General features: G+C 38.0%; 1 protein-coding gene across 7 annotated transcripts in view; it reads right to left on the minus strand.

Annotated features, from left to right (window-relative positions):
- The window catches only part of ATF7IP (activating transcription factor 7 interacting protein), a 106,280-nt gene that overhangs the window by 78,535 nt on the left and 2,552 nt on the right, over positions 1-25,193 (minus strand). For 2 of the 7 annotated variants that reach the window (XR_012654456.1, XM_075057906.1), the window contains exons 1-2: positions 17,621-17,746; positions 16,980-17,058 (exon numbers count right to left, since the gene is read on the minus strand). The exons of 2 other annotated variants lie outside the window; for them this stretch is intronic. Coding sequence is in view for 3 of the 5 variants with exons in the window: in XM_075057906.1 (XP_074914007.1) it covers positions 16,980-16,993 (14 nt within the window). In the remaining 2 variants the exon portion in view is untranslated. Of the gene's footprint in view, positions 1-9,699; positions 10,010-16,979; positions 17,059-17,620; positions 17,747-25,193 lie in introns of those variants that run through there. 3 more of the 7 variants (XM_075057914.1, XM_075057913.1, XM_075057909.1) reach the window with 3 other exon arrangements.

The raw sequence follows: 25,193 nt of genomic DNA on the forward strand, positions 1-25,193 counted from the left end.
ATCTATCACAGCAGCACACCAAAAATTTCATCCTGGAACATCCCCTATTATTTTTTTGTCCATTCGGTTGCCAAAAGCTTCCCAGTATCTAAGCTAAGAGAACAAGGCAGAAGTACCAGCAAGCTGATCTACTTTTGAATAAGAAGCATGGTGCTTGTGCCACTCCTGTGATAAGGCAACGAACCCAAATCACCTGTCTGCCGTAAAAAACAATCTGCTCTCCTACATTGACTGAGGATAGCAGGAGCAGGCCTTGCCTCTGGCATTGTCCAGAAAATGTGTGCACCTGCACAGTAACAGGGAAGAACTCCATATATGTATCAGAATTACCCTGAAGTAAGGAAATCTGTCTAAAGGCTTGAAATAGATATGTGTGTATGCCTTGGTAACACATGGTTGCCTCTTCAATTCTGGCCAAGGAAGGTGCCACTGACAGTTACGAAATGGGACAAGACAGGCTGAAGCTGATTCTCTCTCATGTGGGAGAGAAAGGCAGTTTCTTTGTGTCTGAAACAGTATCTCATAATCCCCTCCACACCATTTGCTTGGGAGTGACACATGTCCTTAATCTGACCGTCCTAGAGGATATCCTTGAGTGAAACCCTGAAGAACATCTGAAACATGTCTTAAGGCAGGTATCAAAAAACGATATGAGTGTGATCCATTTCTCTGCCTCAAAGTCATACGGGCAGTGGAACAGTCAGAATGCTGCATAGAAGCACCTAAGGAAGTAATGGTCTCTCATGCCATGAACAGAACCCTAAAAAAACCCAGAACATTTGGCACCAAAGGGTATTCTGGAAAAGGAACTATTTTGTTCATCAGGCTTCCTTCCCTACTAGAAGTCTCAGTTTCCAGAAAGATAATCAATAACCAGGCTAGTGTCATGGTTTAACCCCAACCAGCAACTAAGCACCACACAGCCACTCACTCACTTTCCCACCACCCAGTGGGATGGGGGAAAGAATCAGAAGAAAAAAGGTAAAACTCATGGGGTGAGATAAGAAGAACAGCTTAACAGAACAGAAAAGAAACTAATAATGATAATAAGAACAATAATAAAATGACAATAATAACAACAAAAGGATTGGATGGAATATACAAAACAAGTGATGCACAATGCAATTGCTCACCATTCGCCGACCAATTCTGAATATCCTGGATTTAATTCTTGATCTTAGGGCCATTATAACACTGTGCAAGACATACTTTACTAAGTAAGGGACTTCCCTATTATTTATGAATGTTATTCAGATATTGAATTCATTTTGAAGGGTGGAAGTTTTCATTAATATATTCATTACTTCTAAGAAAATTCCACAACTTACAAGTTCATTCCAAATGCCGCTGTTTGTGTAGTCTTTTTTTCAGAAGGATATTGAAATAAGCATGACCAAAACCCCCAAATAACCAAAGCAAAAAGATCTGTTTCAGTGCTTCAGCATTTTTGCTGAGGATTAGAATGCTTCTCCTATGAAAGCAGTTTCTAGAAAATATCAATCACCAAAAGTTTTAGACAGTGCTTTTAGAATCCATTTCCTATAAATTTGAATGATTTGATATGAGAGCCCAGAACAAAGTGGTATATTTTGATGGGGAAAAACGGAACTATTTGTGCTCCATTATCCAAACACATGCATCTTAGTTTAAGCAAAGCACAATGCCATGTTTTACTTGAAGAGTTCTGAAGCGCTCAGACCTTCCAACTTTAAGGACAACAGGATGCAGAGACAGAGGTTACAGTAAGCTGTGGTAAACATGAAAGTTCAAGGAACTTAGGAACACACAGAATGAGATTCAGTAGCTTAAGTACAGGCAACTAGTGCTGGTTTTGATGCTCTATAATCTGCATGAAGCTAGCAGATGTAACACAAGACCTAGAGGAGACCAGTGCCCGTCTGCCCTGCTGAGATGCAGAAGCCACATCCTAGAGCATCTAAAATGGCTCTACATGACTATGCCTGTTAAGTGAATCCTATCCTTGAAAACTAACCAGTGCTAAATTCCAGAAGTGTAGGAAACTCACAGCAAATGCATCCTTCCTTTCTCCAAGCTACCAACAAATGGCTTCACTGCTGTAGAGAAAGTCTCTTGGGGACTACCTAAGCCATGTAATAAAACTAATACTTTGTGGTATACTTTTAAGGAACCCAAACCCCTAAAATGTCATTTTCTTTATACATTTAATACATCAAAAGCAAAGCCCAATTCAAAATTATCCTTGTGCTTCACTAAAGGGCACAGTACATGGGTGCATAAAGGAAGGCTTATTTAACCTCTAAAAAGGACTGAGGTGAAGAGCTCTTCAGCAAATCAGTATCACTTCCAGATTTTTACTCCAATAAGACTTTTTTTTTTCCATCCGATTTCTACAATAATAGCTCAGAAGAGCTTAGAAAAAGATTTTGCATTCGAATCTTGAAGGTGTCATGGTCCCCTACCTTTCCAAAACAGAGTTAAAGGAATTTCATGATGTTTTCAATAAAAATTAAAAAATCAAATCACTTCACCTCTTGACTGACCTTGAGAAACCACTCATCTGGAATACTGTACTTCCAACTATGTATTTCCAATTATGTAACACTTTTAATCTGGTGACTGATCTCCCAAAGATATAAATGATTTGATGCACAGTAATGAAGTGATTCATGAAATAAAACACCTGCTTAATAGGTAGCAGAAAACAAGCTGCTGCTTTTCATCTTTTGTAAAATACAAGACACTGTCATGTTCTGTCAGAACATGACAATCTACTTGTGAATCTTAAATAGGAAGACTGAAATCCAGCTGTAAGTTACCCTCAACTTGAAAATGCTTTATATATAAACCACCTCTATTCCTTGGAACTTAAAACTGTATTGCAAATCAAGAAGCAATTCTTTGAGAAAGCTATAAAGCTTAGAAAGTATCTGCTTAGTTTGGTGTCCACAGAAACCTTCTCACTTCCACAACTGGTACCCAGATGCAAAAGTTTAGTGAAATCTCTTAACATTATATCCAGACCACAGTATATTTGCATATAAGTGTTTGACTAGTCACAAGGTACAGCATAATGCAAAAGAGGCCTGGGAAGTAGATACTGCCATTTTATGCATTTGGCCTTTCATGTTAGAGATACCTTATAATTTTAGAATTACATCTGGTCGTTGTGTTTTTGGGTAGACCTAGTCCGTGTATGTTAAAGTGTCAAAGCACTAGGCTCCACATCTCAGCATACTAGTATTGTATGTTCAGGTTCACAGTATCGAGTCAGGTTCAGTGCTCACTGACTTCAGTACCTGTGCAGACACTTCGTCTGGACCAGCCTTCCTGACAATCATGAAAGCAGCGCTGGACACCCAAATGGTTTCTTCTCAAAACTCAAACAATTGTAAGCTGACTTAATTATTTGGAACCAATTGAAGCTAAAAGTTTGGACACAGCTACTAACGTATTTTTTTTAAATAGTCAACAAATGCTGAGAATTTCCATCTGTCCTGGTTTCAGCTTGTTGGGTTTCAGCTTGATGGGTTTCACCATCTTGTTTTCAAAGTGCACAATTCTCAAAGAGGAAGCTGCTGCTAACAGTATGATAGCCTTCCCAAGCGATGCCGAAGCTACAGCAGTTATCGCAGCAATCCTTCAATGTGTGAAGAAAAAGATCCTATCAGTAATTTTCAAACTACTACATAAGCTGCATTTGAACAGAATAGTTAATTACCACAGCTGTCTGGGAAGAAAAGTTTATTTTCCATTTGCCATAACTACAGCACTGATCACCAAAGTGCTTCAGTCTTTCTCTAGGGAAAGTCAGCAGCAAACAGGGACTAATAAGTCAGGGATACATGCTGCTTTCATTAACAGACTTCAGATTAAAAAAAAAACAAACAAACAAAACCCCAAACTGAGCTTACATATTAAAAACTGGTCAGATTTTGCATACAAGCAAATAGCACTGTAGGTGTTAAGAGATAAATAATGTTCAGCTCAAGTATCGGCCAGTTTATCAGGTTTGCATCAGTAAAGTGCTTTCATTATTCTGTAGGTTGTTGTTCCAATATCCTTGTTAAATAAATGCTAGTTCTTTGTTAGAAACAATCACTACTCTTCAGAAGATGGAAGCAAAGCCTTCCCCCTAGAGGAAACTCACCTCCCATACTAAGTTAGAAATAATCACAGCATGTCCAAACCAACTGATAGCCTGCACCATCTACTTTAAGTGGAGCTGAAGTTAAGTTTTAACATTTTAACTTTGATAGCTGGATTTTCTGTGCCAAATGAACAGTCTTGGACTTTGTTTTGCAATGCCTCTACTCCATTATTGAGTTGACTGATAATTTCCTAGCCTGGAGAATGCAAGTTATTTACAATATTTGCCTTATACTGTCAACAATGCTTCCTGGATCACATATGCAGCTCTTGTGCTGGCATACACGATACTCAATTTATCCTAGCCAATAAAAGAAAGCAGATGCAATTCTACAGCTTTCTCACTTTGAGAACTAGCTCATGAGACATTAGTTTGATTCTCCCTGCTGCTGTCAAACATGTGGATGCCATTAGGACAGTCAGAACAAAATCTTGGGCTACAGCATGTCGAGAATTCTCTTTCCATCACATCCTGTGATAGCAAATCCAGGTGTGATAGAGCTTCGTAATTTCCCCTTCTTGGCCCCCATGCACTGCAAGTCCCTGATGCTCTACCTCAATCAAAGCTGGAAAACTTCATAACTATTTTCAGTAAAGGTAATACATTCATTGTTTGCAGCATAGATTCGCTGATCTTTCTTGAGTTCATATCTATTCAGAATAGCTAAAAAAGGCTTCACCCTTCCCTCTGTGAGGTTGCTGATGGATAACACAAGGGACCTCTTCCCCTCCCACCCCAACACACACAGAGTACAGGCCTATACCACAACTGATAGCCATGCCTGTGACTGATTATGTCACTGAAGTTCTAAAACAAGGCAGTACAGAAGTCACACTGTTCACAGCTTTAAATATTGTCCTCTTTGATTAAAACAAAACAAAACCAAACCCAACAAAGCAGATTTAAGTGCAAAAGAAAAACATCACTTAAGGTGAAATTTTAGAGCAGGTCTGACCACAATTTATGAAAAAGACCCACAACAAAACAGAAATCAAATTTTAAGTATAAAGAAGATAAGGTCACTGACTACACACCACTAGGATGACTGAATATTATTAGGTATTTTACTTTTCTTGACCATAAGGGTTTTCATTCAACAGTTACCAAGTTTTCCTGCATGGAGATTAAGCCTTGCCCACTGTCCTTTCAGAAGGGAGGGGGCAGGGAAAAACAACAGAAGTATCCAGAATCACTACAACATGTCTGGTGAGAAATACCAAACTGCTAGAATTAAGGAAGACATTGTAAAGCACGACAATGAAAGAAACCATATCTAGTCTCATCAGACCATTAAATGCCCTTAGACATCCGTTTGCTGAAACCAGAAAGGCACTTGGCTAACGCAAAGCCAGCTAACTTTCTTGACCTCATCATCTGAGTATCTTATCTAGCCAAGAGCCAGAAGATGAGATGGTCCACAAGTTATTCTTGGGCAGAAGATCTAGACAACCTTTGTGGGGTGTCACCACATCAGTATAAGGCTGGGCATGGTTTAGGCTAAGCATTTGACCAGCTTGGAGCCAAACTAACAATAAAGGTTGTAGCAGTCCCTACTAGGTAACTGTATCCAATTACCAGAAATGTAGATTACATGGAAGATTTCATGCCAGCATTATCCCACATAACCCAGCTGCAGAGTTGCCATAGTGGGCAAGTCACACATCAGCTGTTCCAAATCCACATGCCATCTAAGTGCCACAGGCTGGCCATTCTTTTGAGCCTGTCTTCAAATCAAGATTAGATGTCTTTCTGGAAAGAGACAAAACACCCAAGAAAGATTCACTGCTTCCTTTACTCACAGTGTAATTAAAAGGAAAAAAAATAAAGAGGACCATTTTTAAATATTAGTTGCTCTGCCTCCAGCTTCCCATTACTCCCCTCCTCCCCGCCCTGGATTGGAGAGCCTATTTTAGTAGTCACTTTTGCTTTCTGAAGAAACATATTTGTCCTGGTTTCAGCTGGGATAGGGTTAATCATCTTCCTAGCAGCTGGTACAGTGCTATGTTTTTGAGTTAGGTATGAGAAGAATGTTGATAACACTGATGTTTTCAGTTGTTGCTAAGTAATGTTTAGTCTAAAGTCAAGGATTTTTCAGCTTCTCATGCCCAGCCAGCAAGAAGGCTGGAGGGGCACAAAAAGTTGAGAAGGGACACAGCCAGGAGAGCTGACCCAAACTCGCCAAAGGGGTATTCCACACCATGTGACATCGTGCCCAGTATATAAACTGGGGGGAGTGGGGGGATCGCTGCTCGGGGACTAACTGGGCATCAGTCAGTGGGTGGTGAGCAATTGCATTGTGCACCACTTGTTTTGTGTATTCCAATCCTTTTGTTATTATTGTCATTTTATTATTGTTCTTATCATTTTTAGTTGTTTCTTTTCTGTTCTGTTAAACTGTTCTTATCTCAACCCATGAGTTTTACTTTTTTTTTTTTCTGATTCTCTTCCCCATCCCAGTAGGTGGGGGGAAAGTGAGTGAGCGGCTGCATGATGCTCAGCTGCTGGCTGGGGTTAAACCACAACATATTCAATGGAATTACTGTTTTACACTAATGCTTTCTTTTAAAACTCAAGACTGGGCTACTACATAAGCAAAAACCTAGCCTGCACATCAAAGGAAATGATTATTCCACTCTTCTTGGCACCTGTGAAGCTACATCTCAAGTATAGTACATCCACTTTTGGGACCCTGAGTGCAAAAGAGATATTGGTAAGTAGGTCCAGTGGAGGACCATCAAGATGGCTGAGAGCTGGAGAACATGACAGGTGAGGTGAGACTAGTGAGCTCAGTGTGTGTAGCATGAAGAACAGATAGCTAAGTGAGGAAAACTAATTGCTCTCTTCAACAACCTAACTGGCGTTCATAGAGAAGACAAAGCCAGACTATTTTCAGAGATGCACAGCACACTGACAAGAGAAAATAGATACAACTTGCAGCAAGAGAAATTCCAGATAGATACAGAGAACAGTTCTTCACCACAAGGGTGGTCAAACACTGAAACAGCTTGTCCAGAGTGGTTGTGGAATGCCCACCCTTGCTGATTTTCAAACCTCACCTTGACAAACCCTGGATCAACCTGGTCTAATTTTGAAGTTACCCTGCTTTAAAGAAGATGTCAGACTAGATGACCTCCAGAGGTCCCTTCCAACCTAAATTATTGGTTTAACTTTTAAATTATTTTACAATTTTGTGTTCTTGAGCCAGAGTGATTTTTGTGCCTTTTCCCAGAGAGTTGTTTGTTATTTAAGAAAAAGCCTGTATTAAGGCATTTACACCAAGGAACCTTGTTCTAAAACAAATTACATTAGCAATTTTTTTTAAATAAAGTTTTATTTCCATTAAACCACCTCAGCATTAATTGCATTTACTAAATCCCTCAGTTGTCCCTCCATTATTTTCCCCCAGGATTTATGTGAGGCTAAATAGTTATTTAGGCCATCCTGCTTGACCTTTTTAAATAAGAAGTCTTCAATCCCATTGTATTTTAAGTTTTTGGGAGGGACACCTCAGTATTCTCAGCCCACTCTTTTAGAACTGCTGGGTGCAGATTACAAAGACCTATTTATAGCCTTTGTTAAGAAATGGACTTTTTAGTATCTTCCTTCTAACTTCTAGATTTAAGTACTTAAGTCACCTGTGAGATATTATAATGCAATCTCATTCTATCTAAAAAACCCAGTAGTATCTATTGTAATCTTCTGCCTCTTTCACTATGAATCATGTTATCATTATCACGTACATTACTGTTAGAATTATTTCTCAATTTTTAACAATCTCACCTTTGTTATCCTTTGCTTTACTAGTCAAAGTTTTCTCTCAGGAATATTTTGTTTCTTTTAATCAGTTTTCTACATTTTTCATGCCCCACTCAATGCCATTTCTCCTCTACCATCCTCACACACCTTACAGAAAAGGAAGGAGAGGCCCTGAATTGCTTCCTTCTCATTGCAATGAAAGCAAGGCTGATTTTAACACAATTTGCCCTTTATGAACAACCTTTACAGTTGTTAACTGTGATTTCTAATGTAATTTATTTGGGGAAATCTACCACATACGTATTTACATACTTTCTCACATGCACACCACGCCCCTACCCCCCCCACCCCGTTTTTGTACTTTTTTTAGTCTGGACTTGCATATAACCAGACTTCTAAATGACAAGCAAAATTGTGTCCCATGACAAATCTGGATTTATCACTAAAAAAAAGTTATCAAAGGTTTCAAAGTAAATGAGACACATACAAAAAAAAGACTTATTTGGCCCAAATTGTTGGCACGCAGCATTTTACTCTGCCATATCAATGCAGAAGTATACCCTTCTCTATTATCATTAAATCCCCCCCTCCCCAATATCAACCAGTTATAGTTCTCTTTCCTAGCATATTTACATCTTCTCTATTGGCCTTAATTCACAGTCCATTTCAGAATAGCTCCAACACTTTTACTCCCTATCACTGCCATTTTAAGCTCAAATAATCGACCTGCCTACTTTGCCCTTCTACCTTTTTAGTTTTATTCTCTTCAATTAATCTCCTTTTTCCTTCAGCTGGATCAGGCCCGTCTACTGCCAGTTCCACATCCCTAGCTTGAGCTGCTGTCTACCTTTAAGTGACCATGTTCTCCTTGGCCTGTTCATGCATCTCCAGCTATCTCTTTTCTCTAGCTCAGAGACTTCCCAGATCCAGTAATTTTCTTTTACCATCTCCCCTTTCCAGTCTCCCACCCTGTCACAAAATTTTTGACTTGTAAAATATAAACACCACAAATACATTTGTGCAGAACTAGCACATCTGCCCCATACAGTCCTTTCATGCGCTACATGCATAACTAAAATACAGTATATTACATAATTAGCAATACCGTCATTTTGTTAAAATATGCTGCTCTAAGGCAAGCTTATTGTCTTCTGAGGGGGGAGATCAGATAAATATCATATTCTGATCTGTTCCCCTATTTACAAATATACTTTTTTAAAATTTACATAAATGGACTTGAGAATGTGCATTTATACTAAAAAATACATGGACAACAGATTAGTGTCCCATACTTTTAACAGCTTTGCCATCTCAAAAAAAGAAGAGAATTCAAACTACAACCAGGATAATGAAGTTTCTTCATAACACCATGAAGCCAAAAAACCACCACTGGTGGATTCAACCTTCTTAATTCTGCACACTTTTCAGGGGTAAGTTCACAGTACTGCTAAGCCTCCATGTGCATCAACTGGTGTTGAGACAAAAATAACACAGTAGCAAAACAGTAGAGGTTTGAACCAAACAAGAACAGTAACATTAGCAACTACATACTCAAATTTCTAATATTTTTTAAAGTCTTCAGTTTTACTTTAGTAAACATTTTACAATAATTGCTAGTTAATGTTCCCTGAAACAACAGCAACCCCAAAATAATTACAGCAAGAACATATGACTTCCGGGCTTCACAGAAAACACCTCTTACATTTAAATTTAATTCCTGGCATTCTGCCAAAGTGGGGTATGGGCACCTAAGTGGAAAATTAACTTCAAAGGCCTCTAAAACATTAATACAGAAAATGAGTTGCTTCTCTTACCTGGCAAGAAGGTGGCACGTGCAAAATGAGCTTCCTCCTCTGAGTAAGCCACTCACATGCAGCTCATGATACTTATGCAAATGAGCTACAAGTACACTTCCAGGTCAGCCATCTTGATACTAAGATCTTGTTCTGTTTACATAGCAGCATGAGTACTATTTTTTAGCCAGCCTGAGCTATGCTGTTGTACCTCTCAGCTAGTAGCCTACATCTGCTTGTTAAAGCCTGCTGGAACTCCCACTTCTCCACACAAGTGGCTGAACGTGTCAGGAGTGCCCCTGCAGCTCACTGAGCATGCCACAGCCTCCAAGGGAACGTTGCAACTGCAAGTGCCTCCAGTCGGACTCTTTGTACTGCCTTCTGTGCTGCCAACTATTAGCACTGCAGCAACTATGTGCAGTGAAGTACCTCCCACATACCACACAGTAGTACCAACAAGCATAAATTTATTACAGCACAGCGCAAGACAGCACACTAAAAAAAGAAGAAAGCTGAAATTTCCTCAGTATTCTCACTTACTAGCAATCTAATTACACCTAGGTTCCTTTGTACATCTTTTCACATTCATCAGCACGGCTCTTTCGGTCCAGAAACCAGAGTGCTCCTGCAATCCGTGCACAGGAGAACTCCATGACACATGTTAGCTGCTGCCGACGCGGAGCCAGACTGCAGTTACAGCTAGCTGGCGCCAGTAAAAATTTACATAAAGGGGGCCTCATTTCAGGACTAAATTGCAGCAGGATATTGCTGAGCAACGCCTCCCGCCTCCCCCCGCCCCCGTGAGACTACTACCAGTTCTAGAATATATTGTCTAGTTATTTGCTTATAATCCAGATCCATGTCAAAAGTCAAGTGCTGCTCTTACTGTTTATATAAACGAAAATTGACAGTCTCTGCAAAAGAAATTCCACCTTGAAGCCTGTTCCTAGTAGGCTGCTACACACTGCACTGTTCACAGCGATTCTGGTGAGTGCTCTGTAGTAACAAATAACACCAAATAAATGGGTATGCTCAATGCTCAGCAACCAGCTTTTCTTAAACTGGTATTTTCAGTATTTTGCAGCCCATCAATAACAAATAACTACCAGCACCAAGTAAGACAGATCCATTTTTAACCTAATGCCGACAGATAACATGTCTGGCCGTTTAATCTGCTGTTTCCACTTCACATTTAATTTTTCTTCATTTAGGCAGATGAAGAAAAAAATGCCCCATGTGGAGCTGTGGACTTTATCTTTTCAAGTACCTAAAAAGTACAGTGACAGGTAGAGGCAGAAGCTTGGATTTCAGCCTCACTCTGAGTCCAATTACATTAATAAATGAATTTCATTTTACAAATCCTTATTCTGAAGTCACTGTACTTTTGGGGGGGGGAAAAGAAACCAGGCTTTGCTTACTATTAAGTGTGTGTATGTAAAGGATGAATCATTCGCCAATACCTTTTTCCTCTCATTTGTGGCCTTACAAGAAACTCTTAGAGCATGAAACAACTCAAGGCAAATAAACATACTGTTTATTATACTAACTATAAACATGAATTTGTGAAATCGTAAATAAAATCAAGTTAAACTGACAGTAATGTTTGGCTAGCTACACAGCTAGCAACACTGCTGTGGCTGCAGCCACAGCCTAGCACCATTTAGGGGAAAAGGAAAGTGATGGAGACAGTGATGCTTGTTGATTCCAGCAGGGCAAAGGCAAAGCGCCTCAGGACCATATGAGCCTGCTTTTTACCACAGGCCTCTTCTAGTTCCCTGCACTGTTCCTCTTTAGAATACCAACAGTGTCAAGGTTATATCTAGTCAAATTACTTTATATATGCCCTTCCCACTGTGAGCATAATTTGCTGTATGGCTGGTTCTAGGTTATTTGACCTTAACACAATTTGTTCACCTGTCCTATCAAAAAAATACCACTTCTGTATCTGAAAGTATTTAGTAGTGCAAATTACTCTTTGTTGGTTGTTACAATTCACCCTCAGCTGTTGTATCCAAAAGCCTAAAGTGATGTGTAAGGGAAAAATAATTCCTTTTCCAGAATGACTGTAACATTAAAATGACAGCCATTAACTATACAAGTGATCTGGTATTGCTCTTCTTTTACATCACATGTATCTTTTGATTTATCTTACTTTCAGACAGATTTGTGTATGTTAGCACATTTAAGGACTGTGCAGAATACATCTTTCAGTGATGCTGTTGCATTTGCAGAATGAATCATCAGATGAACAGCCTCTGAGCTTAAAAATAAAGGGCACCAAGGCTGCTTTAAAAAAAAAAAAAAAAAAAAAGGCAAACCAAAAAAAATCCTTGCGTTTCCCCCATACAGCTGCCTGCCCCCTCCCCCACCTCTACAGCTTTGTGCACAAATACCAGAATAATAGTATGACTCTCAACACAGTAAAACAGATACTGCAAAATAAGAGCCTTTACTTGGAACATTTTCTATTCTTGGCTCAGGGAAGTCCAGGCCACAGCTTGCCAGCAGCCCCGAGGGAGAGCTCTCCATCTGCTGTCTGGGGGAGGCACCACCCCGCTTCCAGAAGGTTCTGGCAGAGTCACCCACATTCCCTCTATGGCTGTACCTTCCTCTTTGTGCCTTCTTGTCTCTCACACCACTAGCCATGATAAAGCTCATTTTCAAACACAAAATGTTTTTACAGAGGAGGAACAATTGGTTAGAAATGCACCAACTCAGTTATACAGGGCTCAGGTGGCTGCCTCTGAGCCAGGGGTGAACTGAAGTAACTGGAAGGCTTGCTATGCCCCCAACCAAGCGCAGCAACGTCTGCCTGCCATGTACAGAGCTGACAAACTGACCCCAAGAACTAGCACAGGGGCCTGCTTTAGCCACTTCCAAAACAAGGTATTTGGGTGGGGTTTTTTTGTTTCCAGTTTTGGGTTGGTTTGGGTTTTTTTGGTTGTTGGGGAGGGTGTGGAGGGGTGTTGGAGGGGGTTTCTGTAGTTTTTTTTAAATGCTAGAGTCTAACCTGGGAGAATAAACAATAGCATACTCAATTATATTCTCCAGCAATTGCCACTACAGAAAAAGCCAAAATGTCTGTCTACCTTTCCCATGTTTAGCATGTGGTCAGTGGAAACATGAGAGCTTTTATGACTTTGCCTTCTCAAAGCCAGTTAACAGGACTCTTCCTCCAACGTGCACAAAATTTTCTCGTCTCTCATCAGAAGCAACCTTAAAGAGCAGATGTTACAGTCAAAAGTAATAAGGCCAGCTGCATTCAAGATAATGACTATTAAGCTGTATGGTTTCAATTGCTACGTATCAAAGACAACATCCTCAAATTTTAAATGTCAGTTGATTCATCTCAGAATAGAAAGGTACAGAAGAGTCTGCCACAGAATGATTTGCCTAATTCAGACACAATTTTAGATGTAAAAGCATTTCACGGACAAAGTTTGTCTAAAATAAATAAAAAAAAAAAAACCAAAACAAACAACCCCCTGATGACATCTGTCACTAGTAGCTTGATTAAAGAAGAAAAAAACCCACCACAGAGCAAAAGAAAATGAAAGGCCCTGGGCCTTTGGTAGGCAACACACACAAAGGCCAAAACACCCCCTTCCCCTCTGTCTTCTCCTCCAAAGCATGAAACAGAACAAATTACTCATTCAAGAGCCAGAAGTCTGGTAGTTCCCAAGTTTCTCTCACATTGGTCTTTGAAAGGCACAGAAAATTATGTTCATTTCTGAAGTAGAGACAGTCTGTCAACCCATTATCTTAGCCAGTGTGGTTTGTTTCAAGATATCTTATAGCAGAAGCCTGTATCAACAGGAGTAAGAAGGCAGGAAAGGGAAGGGGCCGGGGAGGGGGAGGAAAGGCTGACGCTAGTTGTATCCACTTTTCTACCACAGAAAAGGGGTGAGAAAGTGTCTAAACCAGGTAACTTCCAGGCAGTAACAGTGTCTAATGTTGCACTCCCTTTCTTTTAGAAAGGGAAAATAGTCAGTTTGACTCCTTATCAACTTTAGAAAAAGCACATTTTGCTCACTTAAATTTACATGAAGAATTTTGTCATTTACTAAACAAATACTGAAAAGCTGACAGACCTTAACCTGCAAATCAAGGTGATGTAGAAAAAAAAAACAACCCAAAACATTTTGCCTTACTTATAGTTCCTTTGAAGACAGTACATTCTTGAGAAAAAAACATAGTAAAGTTTACAGCTAAAAATAAAGGTCCGATTTAACTGTTTAATAGTAGACATAATGTGATTAAGTATTTAAGATGAAAAACAGTTTTAAGTGCTTGGTAACCATTTATTTCTAGTATCTAAAGACCCAAGCAAGTCAGCTGTTTGAAAGTGATTTGCATGCATTAAACAGTATTGCGTTAATTCAACAGTCCATTCCAGTTGGTTCCTAATCCTGCCTGAAATTGTTTGCTCCCAAAATATCTACCAAAATAGAAGATGCAGCTGTGCAAAATGAGACAATTCTGAGTTTTAAGAGGAACATAAAAAATAATCAACCCATGTTAGAATGGTTCCAAGCAAGTACAATTTAGTAATGAAAAACTATCCAAATAGTTGGAGCACAAATGAAAATAAAGTAGAATCATTTTCTTATAATCAAATACACCATCTTAAAAAAAATGAATTGAGAAAAAAAGTGACTCTATACACTCCTTCAGAGTAAACTACTGTTGGGTATTTCTCTTTGAAAGTCACGTGTATTTGAGACTGCTACCCTATTAGCAATTTATTTACTGCTGAAAGCCTATCCTTCAAGTTTACTTATCAGCAGTACAAAGCTAATTGTTCTAGAATGCAGCAGTGGAAGAAGTGGAGAAAATGCAGACGCAAGAACACTGAGCAGAGTCTGACAATGCATCTTGCATTAAAAATGTATAGTGATCATCAATTCAGTTGAAGTTGTTAATTCATTATACACAACTATTTCTAATTCATATCAAGAACTTCTAATGTATGTATTTAATAAAAGAATATTATTTTTCTTTTAGCATCCACTGAAGTGCCTTGTTCCCATGCAAGTAAATCAGTGGGGTTTGTTTTCTTTCTGAAGACTAAAGAACACATTATTAACACCATAGGAGGGACCGGAGAAGAGATCACGCTGTCAGCTACCAGTACAGTACTACTGTACAGCAAGCATTACAGTGTACTTTGACTTCTGGAAACAGGGATGTGTTCCATATGCAACACAGGTTTCAAAACTTACCATATTTTATGCATTCCAACACCCACTTTAGAAAAGAAAAAAGAAAACCAACGAAAAAAAAACCCCAAAACCAACACCCAATCAAAAAAACCCCAAACCACCCCACCCACCCAGCTCATACAATAAAACGCTACAGCTCCCTGCTGGGCCAGTCATTTTGTACAGCACTTCCAAGAATTACACTGTTTCCAAAACAGCCTGTTAAAGAGCAAAGTAAACCAAGACCAAAGGGAAGACACTGAGACAAGAGCTTCCCTCTGAACTCTGGCAATCTCTGCATGCCTCTTCTGTAAAATGGGAGTAAGTTTACTCAGCTCACAGAAAAAAAAAAAGGGGGCAACAAAAAAAGGCACAAAAAGGACTGTATGAAAGACATGGTGTGAATGTACAATATTTTACTCAAACGTAATACATGTGAAGAACCACTCCTCACAGGGAATGTCAAAAAATATACTCCTTTCCTTTTCATGTTCCCATTAAAGAGGGGGTTAACAAAAAAACCCAAACCAAGAGAACCAATAGCACTTGACAATTTCTATACGCTTATTGTTTTATGACATTTTAATATGCTCCTTAAAAAAAAAAAAAAGACCACAACAACCAAAACACCCCAAAACAAAAAACCAACACCAAAACCACCACAGGATGTGTATGGTAAAGTACATTTTAGACATAATATTTCATCCCCTTCAATGATTACAAAGTAGGAGTTCAGTGATCTCATCATGAAGAATGAATTGTTTCTGCTTGTTTTGAAAAATATGAGTTATTAACATCTGGAATTAATCAACAACAGTAACTGACTAAAACCCACACAAACCTCAGATATCATTTATAAGACTGGGGTCAGGATGACTTGACTCAGAGTATTTTGCAGAAAACCAGAAAGATTATTGTTTGGGGGTGGGAAGAAGGAAATCTCACTACATTATTAATCTGCATTCATTAGATGAAGTGAATGTATGGCAAAACTTCACATTTTATCAAGATAAATGCATTTCAGTAGAATTTGTTGTCCAAGTTCTCAAACAGTTTAAAGTGCCTAAATGTTCTCAGGATCTTAACTATCTTACCCAATCAAGAAAAGCCACTATGAACTAAAATCTGCCTTAAATCAAATCCACTAAACAAAATTCCACTACCAATAAAACAAGTAATAAAACTACCTACCTACATTTCATCATCACCTGTGACCACACATTCGCTTTATTCCTGTCATTGATCTTTTATCCTAAAGCAGGAAAATCCTATGACCAATTACTTACAAATTTACAGTTAGCTGAAGTTAGCAATCAACTTGGGCTTAAAATCCTGCATTTTACTGATTTTTTTTTTAATTTCTTCATATTAAATGCATATGGTAAACATAGAGAAAGCACATCTCCCAAGAACCTGACGTGCATTATCTGCCCAGAATACTTCGCTTCTTTATAAACAGTGTATTGCCATTAACAATAGAAGATCATTTATAGGAACAGATACTTAACTAATTTAACCACTAAGTGCTTTGTTACAGAGTATGCTAAAAGGACCAAATTAATGTACAAAAATACTGAGGAAGGACTAAACTTTTAGGTGTTTAGTACCGGCTGTCACATCCTTAGCACTAAGTTCAACTTCAGACAAGAAAATACTATGAGCTACATCCTGATGAGTTACCCAGCTCTTCGGCTGCTCCTGATATGTTTCTGGAGAACTTCAAGTAACTGCCTATTTAATTACTCTCAAATTAACTCATACCCAGCTTAAGATCCCATAAAGACCTTAACTAGGTATTTGAGACAGACACAAACCAAGATTATGAGTGAGTCCTGAGAAAAAAAAAAGTCTTCTTTCTCCTCCTCCTTTTATGTACTCCCCCTCCCCAAGGGAAAAAAGCTGAGCACTGCTTTTCTCCCACCTTCATGTCCCTGCACACTGACACCTATTGACTACCTTTTAGTGAGTGTTGAGCATGACAGATAGCTAGGCCACGAACCAGTAACACACACAGGAAAAGACTAGGCCTTGTGGAACCGTTAGCACTTTGAAAGTCAGATTTCAGTTAAGTTGTACAAAAGAAATAAAAGAATAATTTACCTTGAAACTTTCATTCTGTCATTTGTAGTAGCTCTGCAGAATTTATAGTAGCATTACTTGAGTAGCAAATAACTGCTACCTGCAAAATAGTTAACATTTACATAATCATTCTTATTCCAATGTATTTACGAAGATTTTGTAGTTCTTATCTACACCAGAAAAAGTTACACGTTGAAAATACGATAATCAAATGTAAATCTAACCATTTGGTTACAAAAATTTAACAAAGTTTATAAAGAGTTTATTTTATGCTTTAGTTAAAGTATGAGGCGAGCTTTTGAGAAAGGGCAGAATAAAGTGAGAGCTCTTCTGGCCTGGTAAGGAAGTAAGCCAAAATGAAATAATTTGATTAGCAAGACATATGGGTATGACCTTTGACCTCTCCTGTCCCACCCAATCAACCCTGTAACTGAGAAAGGATAGAGGACTATGCATTATTTCAGTGAGAGAGGGGAGGGAAAACAAAAAACCAAGAAACACCAAACCAAAAAAAAAACCCAAACAAAAAAAACACCAAAAACCACCTTCCTGTTGACAAAAAGATGACAATATTTTATGATATTTTATACAGCTTAGAATTAGTTAGTTTTGCCTAAAGAAAGTTTGAAATTGTTTCTCAGCAAAGCAGAGCTGGTGCTTACCTCTAAGGTCTGGAGCATGTGATGCCAACAGCTCTGCTCATTTGCATACAGTCAAGCTGAACTGCTGCAATGAAGAGCACTTCGTCAGCCATTTTGAAACTGCAATGTCTGAGCTGCACTGAAAATGTGATTTAAGATGGCTGCAATGTGCACTCAAGACCAGCCACTCAGTGACAACTCGGCAGTGCATACAACATTTACACAGCAAAGCACCTCCCTCTTTGCCACACTGCAACAAACTGCACAGGCGGGGGGGGGGTGGGGTGGGGGGGTGGGGGGTGCGGCGCGAGGTGGGGGGGAGCAGAGGAATGGTTTCTTTGACAGGCAGGAAATGGTTAATGCACGGCTGCAACATTGCAGCTACTCAGAACACCACTGGTAAAGAGAAAACTAAAATAAACCAAAAACCACCGAGAGGCAGCCCTGCTAGGTCTGTGATCCAGGATCTGAATCACATACTTCAAATCCCTCCCGACTCCAGGCAGTTCAGAATCCATGTCACATATTAACAGCCACAGATACAGAGCCAGATCATGCATAGAACTGACATACATTAGGGAATACTTTTCAAGAGTAGGCTCATTTCAGCCTTTAAAAACAAAAAAACAAAAAAAACCCCACAAACCTTAAAAAGCTTAAGAAACTGATCTATACCTTTTTACAGCAGCACCTATTTTGAACTATTGTGTAATATTAGTTGCCTAATAAAACAGTTTTACTTGGGGGAGGGGGGGCGGGGAAGGAAGTTCACTTCATAAATAAGGAAGCTAGCAAAAAACCCAAGAACACTCCAGAACTTCAGTGCCCACAGAAATCAAGTATCTCATCCCTTATGAATGATGCAGTATGACATCTAAGTTTTTCAAAAAGAGACATATCTAGAATCCCTTCAGCAATTTTGCTGGAATCTTCTTGTAACAATAATAAGTAGTTTGTTCCTAACGAACTGGTTTGGGAACCTATGGGGCCACAGAGGGGCTGTCAAGCAGATATACAATTTTAACGCAAGCAGAACTAAATAGAATACAGGTTCCTCTCTAATGTCTGTTCATTAACGCCCATCACACACTCTTGTCAAGGCAAGAGTGGATCAGTTCTGGAGGGAACTCCTCTATCTGCCTCACTTCATCATGTACACCTCTTCTACAAAATCCAAATAGGGCTATTTTAAAAAAAAAATAACTGCAAGAGCACATGCGCAATCCTGAAGGAAATTAATGTTAGATTATTACTATCTACCAAAAAATAGTCTTTGTGATCCAAAATGAGCCCAACACGGTAAACGCCCCCTCCCCAAATGCAAGAACATGCCCTCCATCTACTGCTTTTATGAAAATGTCTTAACTTATGTAACTGTGCATGTCTGTTGCGAGCTGTAGCTGGTTATTTCAGGACTGATTAATCATGCCAGCAGTAGCTGTCTGATGCACTCATCACCACCACAGTCAGTATTTCAAACTTAAAAAATGTTGAAATGCACCATCTAGTGAATAATGACAAAAGGAAAAGCATGATTTGCAATGCAAGAAAAAGCACATGCCACACATGTAAACAGCTACATTGATTATTATTGTATTTGATAATGCTGCACAGATTCAGAGGACTAAATTAAAATATGCTTGAAATTCAAATGCCCAAAAGACAAGCCTCTCAAAACCAAATTTGTGAAGACTGGAGAACAACTTCATTACAATTAATTTAAAAGTACCCACTACGCTGAAGCTTTTCTTCAAAAAGACCTATTACTAAATCAAAAATCAAGTTTACAACAAATTCAAAAGAAACGTTTTCTACTAGCCAGTCATAACACCATGTTGCTTACTCTGAACTTCATATATAGAATGCCTTCAGCTTACAGAGATTTACAACAACTTGCAATATTTCAAAATTCAAACTTTGGATTTCATTTGTATGACAAATATACATACATTTTGATTTCCACAGTAGCAATGTTTTAAATAGAAGAGAATTCTATGTTTAGCTCACCTACAAAATTCCTACAGCAAAAGATGAATTCTGACCTCCAGTCCTGGAAGTTCAACAAAAACCTAGGTGGGTTCTAATCCAGAACCCAAGACCTGCACTTGTACAACACTGCATTCTCTGACATTCAGTCTTGGAGCTCGATATATGGAAACTCAGTGACTTCAATAGGTTTGAATAGGCATAACTACTTGGCAGGAAAATTTCAGAGAACACTTTCACTGAGCCAGAGAAAACAGAACCCATGTCACACTCAAGTTGCTGCAATCAATCATCTTACCTTGTCAGAAAGCTTCATGAACGTGCAGAAGTACTGATATGCTAAAGCAGACACCTAGTTGCAAAAAATCTAGCTAAATGGTAAAAAACCACATGTATTTACTCAAGAGTTCACTTCAATATACTTTGGTTAACATACACAGGTGTGTTAATATGTTAAAAATATTAACAAACTAATTTTAAAATAAAACCCGATGCTTAATTAAACACAAAATTAGGAGTGAAATAACTCATCTGAGAATGCTTTGGAAACATTAAAGTGAACCTACACTAGTGTGGAATTCCTGTACTAGCAAGGGACTACAAATTCTTATTGCTACTTAGGGTGGCATCTATACAGGTTCTCTACAAATAAAAAATAAGAAAATCGGGCATTTAAAAAAAGATTCAGAATGGAATTTAAACTTAGCCCGTTATGTTTAGTTTTCTCTTAAATATGTAATGAAAACTCGAAACAACCTTAACTCTACCTTCTGCTGATGACATGCCAACACAATGCAGTATCATCTCAGCAAGTTCAATTATTCTAGTCATAAGCTAAATTTTAAAAAAGAGCTTCCATTTTCCAACTGTCTCATAACATCAAACAAGAAACTCAAGAGAATGGTACCCTGTCATTCTCTAATTGTTGCCCTGTATAATACCACCCTCCACACACCTCTTAAATATCATTACATACAGTCAGACTTTATACTAGGGCTCCTACGCTGAAGAATCAAGGAGAGGCAGAAAATTCTGGACTTTCAGACAGGGTTTTATGTCATTTCACATTACAAGGGCAGTAAAAAAGCAGCTAAAGCATAAATAATTTCTTTTGCTTAAATTATACGCTTAGAAACCAGTCTGCTACATATCATCCCCATTTCCTTGTGTACAAACCACATCTCATCTACTTTTCTCATTTATCCTCTTCTTTTGTTGTTCTTCTCTGTTTTGATGGGGTTTTGTATGTTAGTTAACATCAAGTGGACAAAACAGTTCTTACACTGATGAAATTCATGAGAGACTACTACTGTTTGTATGCCTCTCAACTGAAGTCTCAATAGACCATCTACTGAAACCCTCCTTTATTCCTGTATTTACACAGGCCAGCAAGCTGACGTCAAGAAACATCTCAGCTCTCACTCAGCACTGCAAGAACTTCGCAGATAAAAAACTACTTAAACTACTGAGGAAAAGAAGGAGTCCATGATGATCATGAGACAAGGAACACTAAAGTGCAGAAAGTCAAAGTCTGCACAACATTTGAGGTCTTCCCATAATTCCAAGCCACTTGATGGTAGGACCAATGAAATAAATTTTCAGTGTATTGACTGAAATCAGCAAGCATGTATGTTTATGTGCTAGTTTGCTACCAAACAGATTTTGAAAGACTAAAAAAAATTAAAATGCAACAACTATTTTAAATGACCTTCTGGAAACTGCAGTAAGTTGGAGGCAAAGGTATAAGGAACTTTCTTTCACGTCAGGTTGTTGGGTTTTTTTACCATAACATTTCTTTACACTATTGTGAAATGGAGGATAACGCTTAGGACAGCACAAAATAACAGAGAAAATATACAGGTTATTTTAACAGCTAGCTGACACATCCACAGTCGTATCATTCATAAAACCTGTGCTTTGAGTATGTGAATTTACTTAAAGAGCATTTTCAGAAATTGGATCTAGAAGAGAAGAACATTTTTCCTGTATTAAAAATATCCAAGTTGCATACAGCAAACAAGATCTACTAGTTTACCTAAATATCTTGGAAAATAAATTATTAAAAAAAAAATACTTTGTACACAGATCTCACATGATTTGTTGTTCATTCCCAGAAGAAGTAAGAGCTGGTAACTCATGAGTACAGTTTTTAGTTATTTATAACATGTACAGCTCAAAAGAAAACATCTTAGAGGGCACAGGTTTTTTTGTTGTTATGTTGGTGGTTTTTCATTTGTTTGTTTTTTCGAAGTTACTCATAAATCCCAAAGGAACATAAAGGGCATTTATACAATATAGATACTTATACATAGTGTTCTGAATTCCTTCACAGTGATATGATGGAAGCTGACATACAATGGAGGATCAGGCATTTATTTAATACCACGTAGTTACTATTATGTCTTCAGCTACACCACCAAGGAATCATTACCAAAAAAAAAAAAAAAAAAAAAAAAAGGCAGGGGGAAAGAATGGAGAGACAGACTTGCTCTTAAACACACTGGCCATTTTAAAAAGTAAACATCAGTGGTACTGAAGATAATCAGTGAGCAATACAACTAATGAAACCACATTTCCGGCACATTTATAAACACCGTCTTGCTACTTTTCATCAGAGTAACCTCAGGTTATCATTGGTGCCATACCACGCTGGACAAGCAAGTACACATACGCGTCTAGTTTGAAGCTGCATGTTGATGGGACAGCCTCCATACTGCTTTGACAAGCAATACCTATGTCCTAACTGACAGCAAGTTATCCCCCCAAAACAATGTGTAACTGCTAAGTCCCTCACTGGGGACAATGGTAGCCTCTCCTCACCCCAGCTGCTTGTTTTCACAAAATTTCTAGGAATGAATTATCTTTGATACTTACTACTCTGTCAAATTCCTGAAAACCAACATGTCTTTCAAGAACTACTAAGGATAGAACAACTGACAAACAATTATCACATAAAATTGGACTACTATACTAGAACTGAGCAGTTTTCTGTTAAAACTTGTAGGGCTGTGGCACAATTAAACATTTTTGTCACATACCTGTTTTGCAATTTTCTGCTTAAGCAAAAAAAGATCATTTATATTTGTTAAACACATTTGTCTTATTAGTGGAATTCCTAAGTGCCATTTAATAACCTTATTTATGCATTTTTTAAAGTTCATGTAGGCATTTATTTTTCACTAACAGCATTCTGTTTTTTGTTTAATACTAACACAACCTCAAATGAAAACATAAAACACAAAGCCACATAAAACTCAAGTGTAGATTAAATTCTACTCTCAACTTTGTGATGTTTTTTTGCACATATATATCCACACAATCAAGATAGAACAGAGATAAGAACTAGAACATTAACTAAAACCAGAATATGCAACTAAAGTAGAAGACAAAAAAAGCCCAACCAAACAAAACAGACTCCCATTTCTGAATCACCATTCAATTGTTTACACCCTGAAAAGCTAGAGAATGTATTGGGTTTGTTCAATCTTTACCATTCTAAAAAAACCCCAAAACGAAACACATTCTGCAGATCCAGTTTCTGGATAACTAGTATCAGTACTTTGTATCTCCAAAATTGATCACACTCACTTTTTATAGTCTGATCTGTAGGTTAATAATGAACTTTAATGATCATATGCTTCCAGAGACTTAAACATTCTACATATGAGCTCAAGGATCTTCTGACACCCACTGCTACAGAAATGGGGCTGGGAGGGAGGGGGAAGTATCAAAAAACCCTACACAAACAAAAAAGGTAAGATACCTAAACATACTACAAATGATACACAAAATCTCTTCAAGCAAATGAAAATTAAGATCCCACAACACCATCCAAAACTTTGCTTTTAAAAAGATAACCAGAACTCAAAGGCTGACAAAAATCTATGTTCCAGATACTCCTGACCGAAAATCTGAAAGTTGGAAGACTTCACAGTTACCTTCTTTGGGATCAGTCACTAGGCTTTAAAATCCAAACCAAAACTGAGCTACAAGAATTTTAAATATGAAGTATTACCCAATCCATACCTAAACTTTATTCAGAGATCAAGACATTCTTTAACTGACCAACAAGAGCAGCTGATTACAGAGATCATTTCAGAGAACAACCTAACTTTCTATCTGCTTCTTAATGAGCTGTCAAATAAACCACCAAGTTTTTTGTTGCCCCACACAACAGCCCTACCTTACTCTCCATCCTGTATTTGGGTAAGTCACTGCTGCTTGATGAACCATTCTGTATTTGGATAAGTCAGGGCTGCTTGATGAACAGTTTCTTCCAGTATGGTGGAAACACGGGAGTGTTTTTTCATACAGTACAGCATATAGTTCAATGAGTATAACTGAAATACCAGAATTACAAGTATATTTCATGAAAACATCATTTGTGTTGGCCAGTTTATGAGATCCCAATTGTTTTGTATGTGTAGGTGAATTTCTCAAAGTAACGTCACATACTAAAGAGAAGAGTCCAGCCACAGATTTAACTGAAAAATATTAACAATCTTAGATTTCACTGCATTTAAGAGAAATATTACATAAAAATATATTGCAGAGGAAAAAAAAACCACACCACCAAAACCTCCATGTTCACATATCATAATAGTTTTATATCTTGCAACTTATTTTCCTCATCTAATACCTCTTATGAAAACTGTGACGTACATCTGCGTCACTGCAGTAATTTCCAAAATAAATTCATAATATAAACATATAACTAGGCCACAATATAGAAAAACACCAAGTGGAGAGCAAATGGAAAAAATGCATTCACCTTGCAAACTATTTAAGTAAGAGCAACATACTAGTAAAGTATCTTTTGGCCTTACCATCTACATTTAATGAATAACCGTGAGATTTTAGGCATAAATATAACTTCTGACAATAGGCCCAGATAAGCCTAATTAATGATTATACTATTAAAAACATCTAGATGGGGAGAAATTTGATTTTTTTTTTCTTGTTTTGGAAGGAAAATAGAGTATCTGGTTTAGTCAGCTACTTTTCATTGTGGAAATATTGTCTGTTTGTAACAGAAAAAAATGCCTTCTCCCCAAAATCATGAACACAATGAAAATGAGGATTTAGTTACTAATTAGGAATCAGTTACTAAAATAGGATTTTTTAAATTGTTTAACATGTAAACTGGTTTTGTTTGCAACAGATTCTGTAAAATCAGTATTTAAAATTAAATTATTTTTACTCATAGATTGTTCAGTCTCTTGGCTAGCAAGATCACTTCCCATGTTAGGAGGAAAGCATATGTCTATGTTATACCACATTTCCTGAAGGAGCTTTTTACAGGAAAACTAGCACACTACAGTTAATGTTGATCTTCTAAATATGCAAAATGGGCATAACAATACAAGCTAAAGCAAGAGGTACGAGCAAATGCAGCAGAGTGTGCCATGTATGTGTATCTGTTGGGATTAGCATCTTCTTGAAAACAGACTTTGTAATGGACAGGAAATGAGAATTAAGAGGTCCCTCAATAAGATCATCAAGATGAGTGTTTCAATTGATGTATATAATTATTGTATCCTATGAATCAATTCTGTTATGAGTTTCAAGCCTACACAACGTTCAAGATAGTCTTGTTAAATTAACTCAT

This window comes from Buteo buteo, chromosome 26, assembly GCF_964188355.1.
Source record: "Buteo buteo chromosome 26, bButBut1.hap1.1, whole genome shotgun sequence".
NCBI lineage: Eukaryota > Metazoa > Chordata > Aves > Accipitriformes > Accipitridae > Buteo > Buteo buteo.